Consider the following 14,450-nt stretch of genomic DNA (forward strand, 5'->3'; position numbering starts at 1 on the left):
CTTATGTATGTAAAACTATGATGGTAATACCTATTTACTGGGGGGGTTTATGTGCCAGGCACTATGTTAAGTGGCTTCAATAATAATAGCTAGCACTTACTGTGTCTCATGGGTCAATTAACTTAAGATATAGATGGAATTAAACCCATCTGACAGATGGAGAAACTAGGGTACAGAATAGTTAAATAACTTGCCCGTGGTCCACACAGTGGTCCACATGGTGTAAGTGATAAAGTTGGGATTTGTCATATGGATAGTCCAGCTCTTGGCCTCTTAACCACCAAGCTACCCTTCTTCGCAAATGCCAGGGCTGAATGAGATCTTTGGTTCTCAGCTGGGGAGCTTAGTATAAATACTAATTTTCAAAATAAGTTAATAAAATAAAAGAAATCCAGATGTCCTGGCCCCTCCTGGACCAACTGAATTAGAATCTCTGTGATGAGAACTAAGCCAAGAATCTATTTTAACATGCTCACAAGTGCTCCTAATAGATGCATTTGCAGACCAGTGTTTGGGAACCAAACACTGTGACTCCATGCACTCTAAAAGGCATTGATTCTGAGTGTCCTCAGATTAGGTGCCCAACTAACCTATAGCAACATGCCTGGCCTGTCCCTTGAGCAAGTGACCTGCGCTGTGTGCTCATAGAGTATGTCATCTGTAACGAAGTTCACACAGCCAACCCCAAGGGATACTCAGTGATTCTCAACTCCACTGCATATTCAGATCACCTGAGGGTTTTAAAAACATTCATACCCACCCCAGATACTCTAACTTAATGGTCGAGAGTACATTTTTTTAATTTTTAATGTTTTTTATTTATTCTTGAGAGAAAGGGAGACAGAGCATGAGCCAGGGAGGGGCACAGCAAGAGAGACACAGAATCTGAAGCAGACTCTAGGCTCTGAGCTGTCAGCACAGAGCCCGACACAGGGCTCGAACCCACGAGCCGTGAGATCATGACCTGAGCCGAAGTCGGATGCTCAACCGACTGAGCCACCTAGGTGCCCCTGAAATACTTCCTGCCCTCCCTCCCCCAGCCCCATCAGGAGAGAAGGCTTACTGGGGGAGATGACAAGTCATTTAAATCCATAGGTGTGGGAGTGTCTGCCCAGCCTGCACCCTTTTCTCTGAGAACTGTCACCCCTAACACCCTCTGAATTGGTGGCTCCGTTCTTCTGTGTTGGAGTCAGAGCACCCCAGCACTCCCTGTCACAGCTTAGACACAGGCTGGATCCCTGACCTGTGACCTGGTTTAAACAGATTCTCTCTTCTGAGACTGGGAGCCGGTCATCGGTTGACCCCCATAATGGACTGGGGCCTAGAGTGGTGCTATGTGTGCTAATAAGAAAGCAAATGCGGGGCACCTGGGTGGCTCAGTCGGTTAAGCACCTGACTTCGGCTCAGTTCGTGATTTCACGGTTCATGAGTTCAAACCCCACATCAGGCTCCGAGTCTGGTTGGGATTCTCTCTCTCTCCCTCTCTCTCTCTGCCCCTCCCCACTCTCACTCTCTCTCTCTTCCCAAAATAAATAAAAATTGAGAGGAAAAAAAGTCTGCACACAGGGAAGGGAACATGAGGGAGCAAAGACAGACAGTGAGAAGCCACTAGGGTCACAGCTGCCTGCTTAGAACTGGGGGCAGTTCTTTGTGAAATGGAGCTTCGCTTCTGGCCCTGGGATTCCAGGAGATCTCTCTGTCTCCTCTTAATCCCTTGTACTTGAGCTGGCTGTAGTGGGTCTACTCAGGACACTCATGATACCATCAAGAGGTCTTAGACACTAAACCCAAAGTTGCTGGCTTAAGGATGAGGTATAATTGACTATTTCTGGGTGGCAAACTAAAAAAAACAAACAGGGGTGGAACCTGCAAACTAAATGCAAGTCTATCACTGACCGTCATCGACTCCCTTTCTGATTGGGCTGCTGGCCCGAGGGAGGCCCCACACCCTCACTGTCATCTCTGAACCCTTACTGAGCACAGCCGCGTGTGCCAGGCACCGCACCTCTCTCTATGGGACAGACAGACAGTTCAGGAGTGCATCCTGCCCTCAGGAACTTCACTCAGCAGCGAGCTGAAGGAAGAGAGACTCCTAAATGGAGTGCGGGGAAGGCAGTGATAAGAGCCCTGGGACAGGGACAAAGCCCATGGGCATTTATTCATCAGATCGGGGTGGGGGGTCAGGGAAGCTGGAGGGCAATGGAGGCATTTACAGTGGCCTGGAGAGGTGGGTGAGGTGATACATGCAGGTGGGGGGATACATGAGGGGGAGGAAACCAAGGTCCGGAGGCACAAGAGCACGGAGACAGGAGTCCAGTGTAGCAGGAGCGTGGTGGAAGAAGAGGCTGTGTGGCTGTAAAGGCAGCGGCAGGCCCTGTAGACAAACCTCAGGGGGTTCCGAGGCATGGAGCTATGCTTTGAGCTGCCTGGTCTTACTGCCCCCTAGTTTCTGAAAGACCCCCTAACAGTTATTCCTTATGTTCTCCTAGCATGTGACCCGTGGCGGCACATTCTCGTGTGCATATACCGCACTGACACTAAGGTGTTAACGGTGAATTAATTGGCCCCATGAGATATTATTTGATCTTCAGAGAAAGGGCCATACTTACTTCAGAGGAATGAACCTCAAGCAGCATTTCAGACATTCACGAAAGAAGACTCTTTGGTCAGCAACTCCTTCCCTGGGCCTGTTCAATCCCCTCCACCTGGGAAGAAGCTCGTGCCTACCTGACTGCCAGGATCTTCCTCCTGATCTCCCTCAACATCTGGAGCAGGGGCTGGTGTGACCGTGACCGCAGGAAGCTTGGCTGACTCCTCCTCTTTAAAGGACAAACACGGAAAAGATCAGAAGAGTGTGCCAGTTTTTGAGGGCAGCTGGCAGAGCCAGTGTGAGGGGCTACAGGACGCGTCCACCCCAGGGTCTCAGTAAGTTTGGGGAATTTCTTGTTGTTAGGAAAAGTAACATGATGTGATAGGAATTATTGTTGCCCTGTCCACAGAGATAGCTGCAGATAGGACAGCCGGGAGCTGGCCATCCTTGCTCCCCCTGTATTCACACATATTTCCATCCCGACCAGTGGGGCCAGGGATCCAACCTATAAAAAGCTTGGGGAACTGGGACCAAAGAGAGGGCAAAGCCCCAGCCCTCAGGGTCTGACCTTGCCCCCTACCGCCTACATGGAGAGGATCCTGATGACTTCAAAGGCAGCACAGCAGTTTGGAAGCCTTGAAATAGGTGGCAGGGAAGGGAGACTCAGAAAGCCTGGAGAGCCGGGTTTAGGAGCAGACCCTCTCACTTCTTCAGATGAGTCAGTTGACCTCTCAGCCTGGGTTTCCTTGTCTATTGTATGGAAAAAATGGCTGCCGCTCTCCCTCCTTCCGCAGGTCGCTGGGTGCATGGGGCAGGCCCGGTGTGCTGTGCAGAACCCACAGGGGCAGGAGCTTCCTCATTCCCTCCATCCCAGGTGCCACATGGATGCTGGACTTCTGCATCACCAGACCCCTGGTGTCCTTCTCTCCTGGGGTTGCTGGTCTCAGACCAATCCCTAAGAGCACTGTCCTTTTGTAGAAGTGACAGGAAGAAGAAACAGAGGTCCCATGGAGTCTCATTTGGGATGAGATTTAGTGAAAGAGAAACGGGCCTTCAATAACCCCTTGGCCTGGCCTGGCCCGGCCCATCAGAGGAGAGTGCGGAGGGGCTGTCCAGAGCCTCCCTAGGGCCAGCAGCCCAGTCAGAAAGGGAGCATACGGGAAGGAGGAGGCTAGAGTGCAGTGGCACTCAGGGCAGCACCAGACTATCACTCCAGCTGACTGGCCCAGACAGGCCGAGAGGCACATCTCAGCCCCTGGCCAACAGGAGGGAGGAAGGTAGCATGAGGAAACCCACCAGTTTCACCATCCTCTCACCTGGTTTGTTCTCTGCATTAGCATGAGGCTTGGCTTTGGTCTCCTGATTCAAGCTCTCCTCCTCCTTATCCTTGGAGGGATGGGCTGCAAATGAGAAAGGGGAACACATCTTATCCGAGGCCCTTCAGTTACACTGGTCAGCTGAGCAACCAGAGCAGCTGTAGTGGGTGGGAAGAGGCTGGCCTGGAAGTCATGGTCTGGGTTCCGGTCCTACTGCGCATGTTCCTGCTGCCCGCTCCCAAGCTTTCGCCTTAAATTCCCTGTATGTTACTAACTGGCTGTGACCTTAGGCAAGTCACCTCCCCTCTCTGATCCTATTTCCTCTCTGGTAAGATGACATGGTTGGACTCAGAGGCAACAAATAGGATTTATTTCCTTTACAAGCTCGAATGAGTGCTGGATTGAGGAGGATTCTGATCCAAGGATAGTGGAGGTTTTACCGTGATTTATTGGTGATGTCTGCAATGAGCAGGGAACGGACGAAAAATGGCAGGGAGACATTTTTGCCATCCTTGGACTGGATTATCTGTAAGGTCCTTTGTAGCTTGCTTTCTTCAATGAATTTACCAGAAGCTCTGCTATAGCTCCAGGAGCACTACTGGTGAGACTTTCTTCTCTGGTCAGAAAGGGGAAATAGCCTACCACCAACCTCCCTGCCACACCTTTTTGACCCTAGGTACCCGGAGCCTCCTTTCGGATCTCTATGAACACACTTTGCCAGAGGCCCAAAGAGAACTATGGACAGAATAGTCCTGCTCTGATTTCCAGGCAAGAAAACTAGGGAGGGCAATCTTTTTCAATGTGATGATGCTCCAGGCAACATGCAAAGTTTACATGTGTAATTCAAGGTGGGAGGCACAGAGACAGGTGCAGGGGCTCCTGCGGGTCCTCACAGCTGTGTAACCTGGGAGGGTAAGGACAACGGCACAAGCAAGAAAAAATGTGGCACCATGGAATCTATTCTGGAGTCCAGGCTGGCTCTCCCCTGTGAGCACTGGGTGACCCTGGGAAGCCTGTGTGCCCTCTCTAAGCCTCAGCGGCCCCCTCTAAAAAGGCAACATCATGATACACTGAGAGCACTGATGTGGGGGTCTGTGAGACGAAAATAAATAAAAAGGCTTTAATGCTACAATTAAATATTGCTATGTTAGCTGGGATTCTGATACCAGATAGTCTGGGTTTGGATCCTAATTCTGCCACTTGATAGTCAGGGACCTAGCTCAGTGATTGCTTAACCTCTCTGTCCCTCAGCTTCTTCATCTGTAAAATCTTACAGAGTTGTTAATGGAATAAATAAGTTTATACATGAATGTGCTTTAACCAGTGCCTGGCACTTAGAAAGCACTATATAAGCATTAGCTACAACAAGGACAAAGTGAGTAATGGAGAGCAGCTGTCCCACCCAGGAAGCATCTCTGCAGTGGCCCAGCATTCCAGAGCGTTTGAGTTAGAAGGGAACCTGAAGATCCTCTAGTTTATGACAGACAGACTGAGAAGGTACAATATGGGAAGCTGCTGGGACCAAACTCTGCCTGGGTCCAGGATGGACAGGAAGCATGAACGGGTCTGGAATTTCCTCCTTTCAGCCTGTCAACTAAGCTCTCAGAGATGGTTCAGCTGCAGCTGCGTCTGGCAACAGGCTCCATCCTGCAGGGCCACCACTCTGGCATGACTTCCAAGTGTCCTGGTGGGCCAACCCAGCAGGTGCTCGTCAGAGCTGAGATGTCAGGAAGCAGGCCCTCCGCTGCCTCCTTCACCCACACACCTTTAATGCCCCCCTGGCGTGGATGACGCATTGCAATCTTCTGTTGAGCAACGAACACAGAGTTGTTACCAAAGGAGAGAGTCCCACTCGTTCTGGTCCTGGTGCTGAGAATATCTGCTGACTGTTGGCTGGAAGGGCTGGCAAGAAAAACCAAGTCCCCCTGTTTCCTTCTCACTCCTCATCACACACCCTAACCTCTCATTTCCCTTGCCACTGAGGAAAGCAGGTCAGCTGCAGAACCTCTTTCTGTCCCTCTCTCCCTCTCTCTCTTACATATGCACACATCCATAGATGTGAAGTCACCATAGAAGGCATAGGATCCTGGAGAAGAAAGGCCCCTTTACAGGGTGGGTGAGAGTTCAGACCACACACATCAGCTCTGTGGAAAGAGTTGGAACACCTGGAAAGGGTGGAAACATCTGGACAGCCATTTGGAAACAGCATATGGAAACACAAACATGGATCTGGAAAGTCTTGGGAACAAACGCCTTCACCACAGTTCTGCAAGGTCCCAGGCCCTCCTGGATGGGGTCTGGGAGTATAGAATCCGGGTTGGCTTCTCAGAGCAGGACTTCGCCCCAGAGCGTATCAGCAATTACCCGCCACGAGGGCCTTTCCACGCCTCCATGCCTGCCACATGTACCCACCATATACCAAGCTTGCTTGTCTTCCTAGGGATGACTGTCGCTGGCTCTCCCAGCACTTGTTTCCTCACGTGGCCTCTCTACTCTCAGCGTGGCCGGATCATCTCCTACTTAGTATCAATCTCCTCTGACCTCTGCCTGGCCTGGCCATCACATAATCCTGTTAGGACAAGTAGGTCAGCTGTTGGCAGGCTGCCAGTCATGGAAGTGGCCCAGGCAAGGGGCCCTGCAGTCCCATTCAGGAGATCTTTATCTTCAGGACTTTGCTAGAGTTGGTGATTCTACAAGGAGTGGCCGAGTACTCTCGGCCCAGAGATACAGCTTCCTTCACCGCCCACCGCTCCACCGCCACGATCACCCACAGGCTACTTCGTAATGCAAACTCCACTCTCAAAACTCCAGGGGCACTGTTTTTCTGGAGTTGACACTTGGGAGTAGCCTCTCTCAATGTCTGCAGAGGCTCGCCCTGAGGATTTCCTGAGGAAGATTTCATCACCTCTGCTTTTCCCAGTACAATAGCCTTTTAAATACCCTAAACCCAATACTGTATCTGAAGGGGATATTTCAAGGCCTGAGGAAATTCTGAGCCCCTTCCCAACCTCTCCCCCTGCCACTCCTCCCCCCCTCCCCGCCCCCCCCCCCCCCCCCCCCCCCCCCCCCCCCCCCGCCGGCAAGATTTGTCTCTGAACCAGAAAAGTCAGTGAGGGTGTTTCCCGATGCTCATGGGCCAGTCTCCAGTGTCCTATTCAGCTCAGCCCTCAGCCCTCCTTCCAACTACACTCTGACCCCTTGGCTTCTGCCCACAGGCCAACCTGGGCTCCTAGTTTTGCACCAGAGATCCAGAGATGAAGGGACCCAAGGAGAACAGGAGTGTACCTGAGGGTGCCCTTTAGGGGCCTGAGAAACATTTTAGGAACAGTTCTCTGGGGAAGCGGGCCAAAAGGCAAGACTTGGTAAGGTGCATGGAGAGAATCTTAGCTACCCCCATCATTTGTCAATCAGGACCCACTCTACTTTGGACCCCTGTCATCCTCCAGAAGTGGTCCTGGTAGCTCCTTTGGGGTTCCTGGCTAGGGAGAGGGTTAGCAGTTTCCCTAGGACTCCAGAGCTAGACAAAGAGCAAGGGGAGGTGCTACTCAAAGCTTCTGGGCTGTGGGGCCCTACAGGAGGTACCCCCAGAAGTGGCCCTGGCAGTCAGCCTGGGCCAAGCTGCCTAGCTGGAGGTTCTGTGGGACACTGGAGACCACTCGTGGGTGGTGGGCTACGCAGGGAAGTCACTGAGGACAGCCCTGACATCGACCAGAGCAGGGCACATGGCACTCATGGCCTCACTAACTACAAGTGGACCCTTTCACAGGAGGGGACACACAGACATGGAAGCCATGGGATACGGATGCCTAACCTTAGCTCCTTGGGGCCCTCTCCTGTTGCGTCCCATGTCCTCTCTCTACCCTGTCTCCCAGACAGTTGGCTTCATCCCCCCACTCCCCCCATTCCCCACTCCGTCCTCATCCTACCCACTGCCTCCTAGTTTTGCATGTCCCAGGGCTTGTCCACCTGCGGGAGGGAGGGAGGGAGTGGACAGGAGACCACGCAGGTCCAGGGAGGCCTTGCTTACCTTCTCCCAGAGGGTCCAGGCTGTGAAGCATGAGCCGGTAGATGGTGCTGCGGATGGTGCTGTTGTGCAGAGAGGTCGAGCTGCTCCCTCGGGTCAGCATTGCTGGGAGCTGAGCAGGGGAGAGCCGCACAGGCCTCAGTGAGCCCCTGCCCAAGCCAGGGGAGGAGCCACACAAGGGCCTCCCTAACCCTGCCTCCCTCCCAGAGAGCTCAGAACAAAGCACAGGAGCCTTCTCCTGGCCTCCCTTCTCCCTTCCCCTCAGTGAGAAGAGTTACACTCTGCTTTCTTTCTCAGGCTCCTCTCACTCTTCCATGACTGGCTAATTCTACATGCCCAGTAATTCCCCAAGGTCTCAACAGGGAGCAGACAATGTGTACTAAGCATAACACATTACCAAGGGTTTGTCCTTCCCTGAAAATGCACTGTCATAGAAACACACACCCACACACAGCACAGACGGACCCCTGTGCATGGGCACAGCCCTTTACAGTCCACAAAGCATCATCGCGCTTTATCGTTGCCCCACCCCCAGATAAGCAAGGCTGTGGCCCCCTTCTACAGAAAAGGACATGGAAACTCAACGAGGCTAGGTGATTTATCCAAGGTCGTGTGGGGAGTAAATGAAAGTATCAAAATGGGCACTCAGGTCTTTTGATTCCCAGTTCAGTCCTTTTTTCTACGCACAGGTGCTCAAGAGACCTTCATAGGTGCACACATACACACATCTGTACATGCAGATACCCAGATGTGACACAGATAGAAATATCATCTGATGTCCAAGGGAACATCCAAAGACGGACTGACACTTGCTCTGTCCCTCCCCCACGCTCCCCACGCCACCCCCATCCCTCTGGATCTGAACTCTTCTGCCATCTAGTGGCTGTGGTAACACAGTACTTCACAACAGCTCTGGGGATTTTCTTCAGATGAAGAAGGTTTCAGTCAGGCCCCAGACTCTCCCTTCTAAGGTTCCCATAATTCTCCCCAAGTATCCCATAGGCCAAAGCAGCCAAGATACAGTTTTTCAGAAGCCTCAGACCCCCCCCCATGCCCCCAGTGCCTCTCCTATGTTTCTCTTATTTCCAGGGCATTCCAAAGCCACAGGTAATTGGGCTTTGAGATCAATTCTAAATGTTGGGGCTTGAGTTCATCTAGTCCAGTCATTTCACAGATGCAAAAGCTCACACAGCAAGCTAGTGGTGGAGCGAGCAGTGATGTTCTGGCCTCAGCTCCCAAACAAGCACCTCAAGCACCTCGTCCAAGGCCACCTTAGAGGTGACAGTCCTGTTGGCAGAGGAGCTGGCGCCTTCCCTGGCTCATCCTGACAGCACTCCCTGGGGCTTCCCAAGCCTGAACCCGGCCCAGCACCCCCAGCATCAGGGGCCACAGGGCCTCTGAGACCCTGCAGCGCCCCCTCTGGGCAGACTCCACATGGCACCCACCTTTAGCTTCTTGTTTTCCTGCAGCTCATCCACCGCAACTGCCCCATTGCCTGGCTGCAAACAGGGACAGGAGTCACGAGATGTCTGGAGAGACCCTTGCTCTCTCTCCCTAATTCTCTCTCTCTCCAAGGAACCCTCAGTTTGAGAAACACACCCAGAGAGAACCTGGTCTCGGGACATGTTTTCACATGTGCAAACCCCAGCCTGGCCTTTCACAGTCTGCCTTTAGCCCCCCCCCCCCAACAGTCTTCTTAAATGTGTCCACTCATGACAGCCCAGTACCACCAACTGTCTCTCAGTCCCTCAAATGCACCGTCTTTACCTGCTGTGAAACCCTCATCACAGGGTCCCTCCTCCCATGTTTGGAACCCTCTCTCCCTCACTCCCCATAGTTCAGGCCTCCATTTACATGTCACCTTCCTCTGTGAGGTTAAGGTGCTGTCTAATTATTTTTTATACACTCCTGTTCTTTTCCTTCATAGCACTTTCCTCAATCTAGTCTTGTATTTAATAAACAGACAAATAAATCAACTGCCCCACTAGCATCTTGAAGGTAGATTGCCTCTTTCATTCACCACCGTGTGTTCAGCGTGAAAACACTCTTGAGCACTTAGCAAAGGTTCAATAAATATTTGTTGAATTAATGCATGAATGAACCATCCTGTAACTACACCCAATCTATTCTAGCTCCTGTTCCCTTGTTTACACCTTTTCCCTCTGCATAAAATGCCTCATCCATTCCCCCATGTCTCCAGTTTTTCAGCAAATTCACGGTGAATACTTCTATAAAGCTTTCCTGAATGGCCCCTTCCCCCGCCCCCACTCACTCCAGCTTACTACAATACCTCTCTCTTCAAAAGCTGTATAACAAGAGTAAGCACATTTTGTGTTACCAAAACCTGGCTCTGTGATCAAGTAAGTGCTAGTGTCCTGGGGAAGCTGTAGGGCAGCCATCTGGGAAATGAGACAGCCCTAGAAAAATCCAAGATGAAGAATCATTAAACCCACAGTAACTGTTGTCTGGACCACTAGCTTTCCACTTGGCATTTATTGCTTTATAATGCTGTTTGAACTTTTAAAAGAATCATTTAAAAAAATTTTTTTAATGTTTATTTATTTTTGAGAGAGAGAGAGAGAGAGAGACAGAGGGGGTGGGGGGAGGGGCAGAGAGAGAGGGAGACACAGAATCCGAAGCAGGCTCCGGGCTCTGAGTTGTCAGCACAGAGCCCGACGCAGGGCTCAAACCCACAAACCATGAGATCGTGACCTGAGCCTAAACTGGATGCTGAACCGACTGAGCCACCCAGGCGGCCCTAAAAGAATCATTTTTTTAACTTTGCCATATGTGAATTATCTACCCAGATTGACTCCATATTTTTTTGAACTTACGATATAGTCATCTGTTCCCCAAGCCTGTGGCATAGGTTCTTGTACACAGGAGGTGCTCACTAAAGGTGAGCTGAATGAGGAGCTACTCCTAAGTGGCTTCCAGTACTATCTTCAGGTGGCAGGGTCACTGATAGCTGCCCCCAGGAATGGTCTTCCCCTCCTCACTGCTGGCCTCCATGGCCAGAACTAGAACTGGACTTGCTCTGTATCTCCTGTCTGTGTTTCAGCTCAGAAAATAAAGAAAACACTGACTGGGCCAGAAAGGAATCGGGACCAATTCTATCTCCAGATAGAAAGCAGAACGTGATTCAAGAAATGAGAAGGTCAGATAAAGGTGTGGTGGTTGGAGGGACGAGGAGGCTTCCAAAAGTAAGTAGAACTTGGGGTGCCTGGGTGGCTCAGTCGGTTGAGCGTCCGACTTCAGCTCAGGTCATGATCTCACAGTTTGTGGGTTCAAGTCCTGCTTTGGGCTCTGTGCGGACAGCTCGGAGCCTGGAGCCTGCTTCGGATTCTGTGTCTCCCTCTCTCTCTGCCCCTCCCCCACTCACGCTCTGTCTCTCTCTCTCTCTCAAAAAATAAATACAGATTTAAAAAAATGTTTTTAAGGTAGATAGAATCTGAGTAAGCTTTGAAGGATGGGGGAGGTCTGAATGCTGGATATACACTTGAATAAATAAACAGATGGATGAACAAATGAACATGCAAATGAATGAAATGGAGCAGAAATAACCAATCTGCATCTGAAGGGAGCACTCTAGATTTCTTGAACAAAGCCCCTGACTCTTTCGTGACACACCTGTAAGTTCACTGGGATACTGGAGGCTATAGCACCGACCCCCAGTGGCCCAGCCATCTCACTGTTTATCATGTCCCACCCACACCCAGTGAGTTTTTGGAGGTAACAAACTGTGAGGAGCCAGGCTGCCCTTTGGGGTAGCCAGTTCTGTCCTCAGAGGAGCAGGAGAGATTGACTTTTGCCCCATGATGTACAGGCCTCGTGATTTTTCTGCTATTCAGGTTTACTCAAGCCAAAGTACTTCTCTAGGAGCGCATCATTCTTGGCACACACCAGTATCTTCTCCCTTCAGCATGTACTTCTAACCTTCTGACACCTTTCACATCCACTTTCTCATCCAATACCACCAACCCCGTGAAGTCGACAAGGTTAGCGCTATTACTGCTTTTTGATAGATGGGAAAACTGAGATGCAGAAAGAGCCCGGGGCTTGCCCACACTCACAGAGACAGTGTCAGAACTCCGATCTCCATTGGAGGGAGATATTTGTTGCTGTTGTTGTTTACGAACTCCTATTTCTTTTCCCAAGGTATTGAGGTAAAAATCTCTATTCCCTAGTGGCTCTGCGAATTATTGACATTTTAGATAAATGGACATAAACGTTTGCCTACTTTTAGGTGTGGACGATGGGTCCACTTACAGGAAGCAGTCCGGCAAGTGGGTGCATTCAGAATATGCCCTTAGGACAAATACATTTCATATCCACCTCTCACACCCACCCAGTGCCCCTCCTCTTTCTTCAGCCTCATCACCCCACCTTCCCCTTCTCCTCATGAAAACTGGCAAAGGGGCTGAGGAAACCAAAGAGGATGTCTCCATGCCAGCCAAAGCCCCCAGCACCTGCATGGTATCTTGCTGAGGTTGAGCAATAGGACCCCTTGCTGCCATTCATGGGAACCTGGGATGGCAAATATGGCAGGCCCTCAGGGGGCTTCCCCTCCTGACTTCCAGTTTCTGTTTCCCACTGATGTAGCAGTTAATCATTGACCCCTCCCCTTCTAGACCATCCATGACACATTTTCTGAACCATGTATTTTAGTCTCTGTTGTTATTGTTGTTTTAAGATTCATTTAACAAATATTTACTGAGTCCCTGGTCTGAGTCCTGCCTTCACCGAGGTTAGACTCTAATAGGGGACTCTTCACTCTAGCCCTTTGCTGAGTACAGTCTTGCATCCGGATCCACTCATTTGTCTAGGCTGGAAACCCAAAAGTCTACCCAAATTCCTCCCTCTCCTTCACAGCCCAGGTCCAATCAGCTGTCAGATCTAGTTACTCAAAGTCCTCACTTGTGGCCTCATGTCTCCACTCTTCCTGCCTACAGTCCTGCAAGCTTCTGACTCCTGATCTGTTCCTCTTGCAGCTCATTCTCCACCCCTCAGCCAGAGTGATTTTCTGAACAAAGCACAAATCATGTCCCTCCCCTACATCCTGGGGTTTACTGTCCTCATGAGGGCGTCCAGACTCCTTGGCTGAGCACACACTAGCCTCCTGCTTACCTCCAGTCCAGCACTGTCCAACAGAAATAGAATGCAAGTCATATACGCAAATGTAATTCCTGTAGCAGCCACATTTTTGTAAAGTAAAAGAAATGAGTGGAATTGATTTTAATAATATACTCTAGCCCAATATACTAAAAATATTATAATTCAACATGTGATTAATATCATTGAGCTATTTTACTCCCCCCCCTTTTTTTCATCATACCAAACCTTTGAAACCCCCCCCCTTTTTTTCATCATACCAAACCTGTGAAACCCAGTTAAGTATATTCTATACTTAACAGCATAACTCAGTCGGACCAGCCCCATTTCAAGAGCTCTGTAGCTACATGTAGCAAATGGTCCATATTGGACAGTGCGGCTGTATCTCCTCACGGTGTCTCATTCCCTCGGCCTCTCCACAAGCCCAGGAGAGTCCTGACCCCAGCTTCAGTCAGCCACCCCCTGCTGGTCCTTCAAGATTCTGTTAGACATCACCTCCCGGAGGAAGCCTTCCCTAACTCTCTGGTCTGTTGAGGTGTCTACTCTCTGCAGTACTAAACCCCTCAGCGCTTTCCTATACCATTACAGGTTGTATTAACTTTATTTATTTACTTTGGGGGGTGGGTGGGGGAGAGAGAATCCCAAGCAGGCTCCACACTGCCAGTACAGAGCCCGATGCAGGGCTCAACTCACAAACCATGAGATTACGACCTGAGCCCAAACCAAGAGTCAGATGCTCAACTGACTGAGCCGCCCAGGTGCCCCTGAAATTATCTTGTTTTTACTTGTTTATCATCCATATGCCCTCTCCCCCACACTATTAATGTTGGTTTTCTATTTCCAAGTTATTCAGGTGGTAGAGCATCTAGAAATCATGCTGTTACTTGTAGAACACCATGTATATCTAATCTCATATTTAATCCCATCATTTTCAGTATGAGAAAATATTACTGTGTTGCATGAATGCATGTAAAATCTCAATTATAAGCACACATGCATTCATGGAAACAAGCTATTAGACCAGGCATGATCAGGTTCTTGAGTTCTGTTCATATTTGTTTCTTACACATTCATTTTGTCATCTGCCAGCACTGACTAGCAGGTGAACACTAAAAAAATTTTATGACGGAAAGAAGGCTTAAAATTGAGAATTCTACTCATACCAACTTTTTGTAACAACTGGGGGGAAGCTAAGTATTCAAGGAGTTGAAGGAGGGAACCCTGGGGCTCCTGGCTGGCTCAGTCACTAGGGCGTGCAACCCTGATCTCAACATTGTGAGTTCAAGCCCCACAATGGGTGTGGAGCCTATTTAAAAAAAATAAAAATAAAAATAGAGGTGCCTGGGTGGCTCAGTCGGTTAAGCATCCAACTTCAGCTTAGGTCATGATTTCATGGTTCGTGGGTTCG

The 14,450-nt window shown here is 50.1% G+C and overlaps 2 protein-coding genes across 2 annotated transcripts in view; one reads left to right on the forward strand and one right to left on the reverse strand.

Moving 5' to 3' along the window:
- Positions 1–3,246, forward strand: part of DENND4A (DENN domain containing 4A) — a 143,865-nt gene extending 140,619 nt beyond the window's left edge. The window contains exon 35 of the mRNA XM_042988598.1: positions 2,490–3,246. The gene's annotated coding sequence lies outside the window, so the exon portion shown is untranslated. The remainder of the gene's footprint in view (positions 1–2,489) is intronic.
- Positions 1–14,450, reverse strand: part of SLC24A1 (solute carrier family 24 member 1) — a 28,160-nt gene that overhangs the window by 5,195 nt on the left and 8,515 nt on the right. Inside the window, exons 2-5 of the mRNA XM_042988608.1 lie at positions 9,376–9,429; positions 7,934–8,042; positions 3,907–3,990; positions 2,728–2,819 (exon numbers count right to left, since the gene is read on the reverse strand). Coding sequence (XP_042844542.1) covers positions 2,728–2,819; positions 3,907–3,990; positions 7,934–8,042; positions 9,376–9,429 — 339 coding nt within the window. The remainder of the gene's footprint in view (positions 1–2,727; positions 2,820–3,906; positions 3,991–7,933; positions 8,043–9,375; positions 9,430–14,450) is intronic.

Source organism: Panthera tigris, chromosome B3 (genome assembly GCF_018350195.1).
Source record: "Panthera tigris isolate Pti1 chromosome B3, P.tigris_Pti1_mat1.1, whole genome shotgun sequence".
Classification (NCBI taxonomy): Eukaryota; Metazoa; Chordata; class Mammalia; order Carnivora; family Felidae; genus Panthera; species Panthera tigris.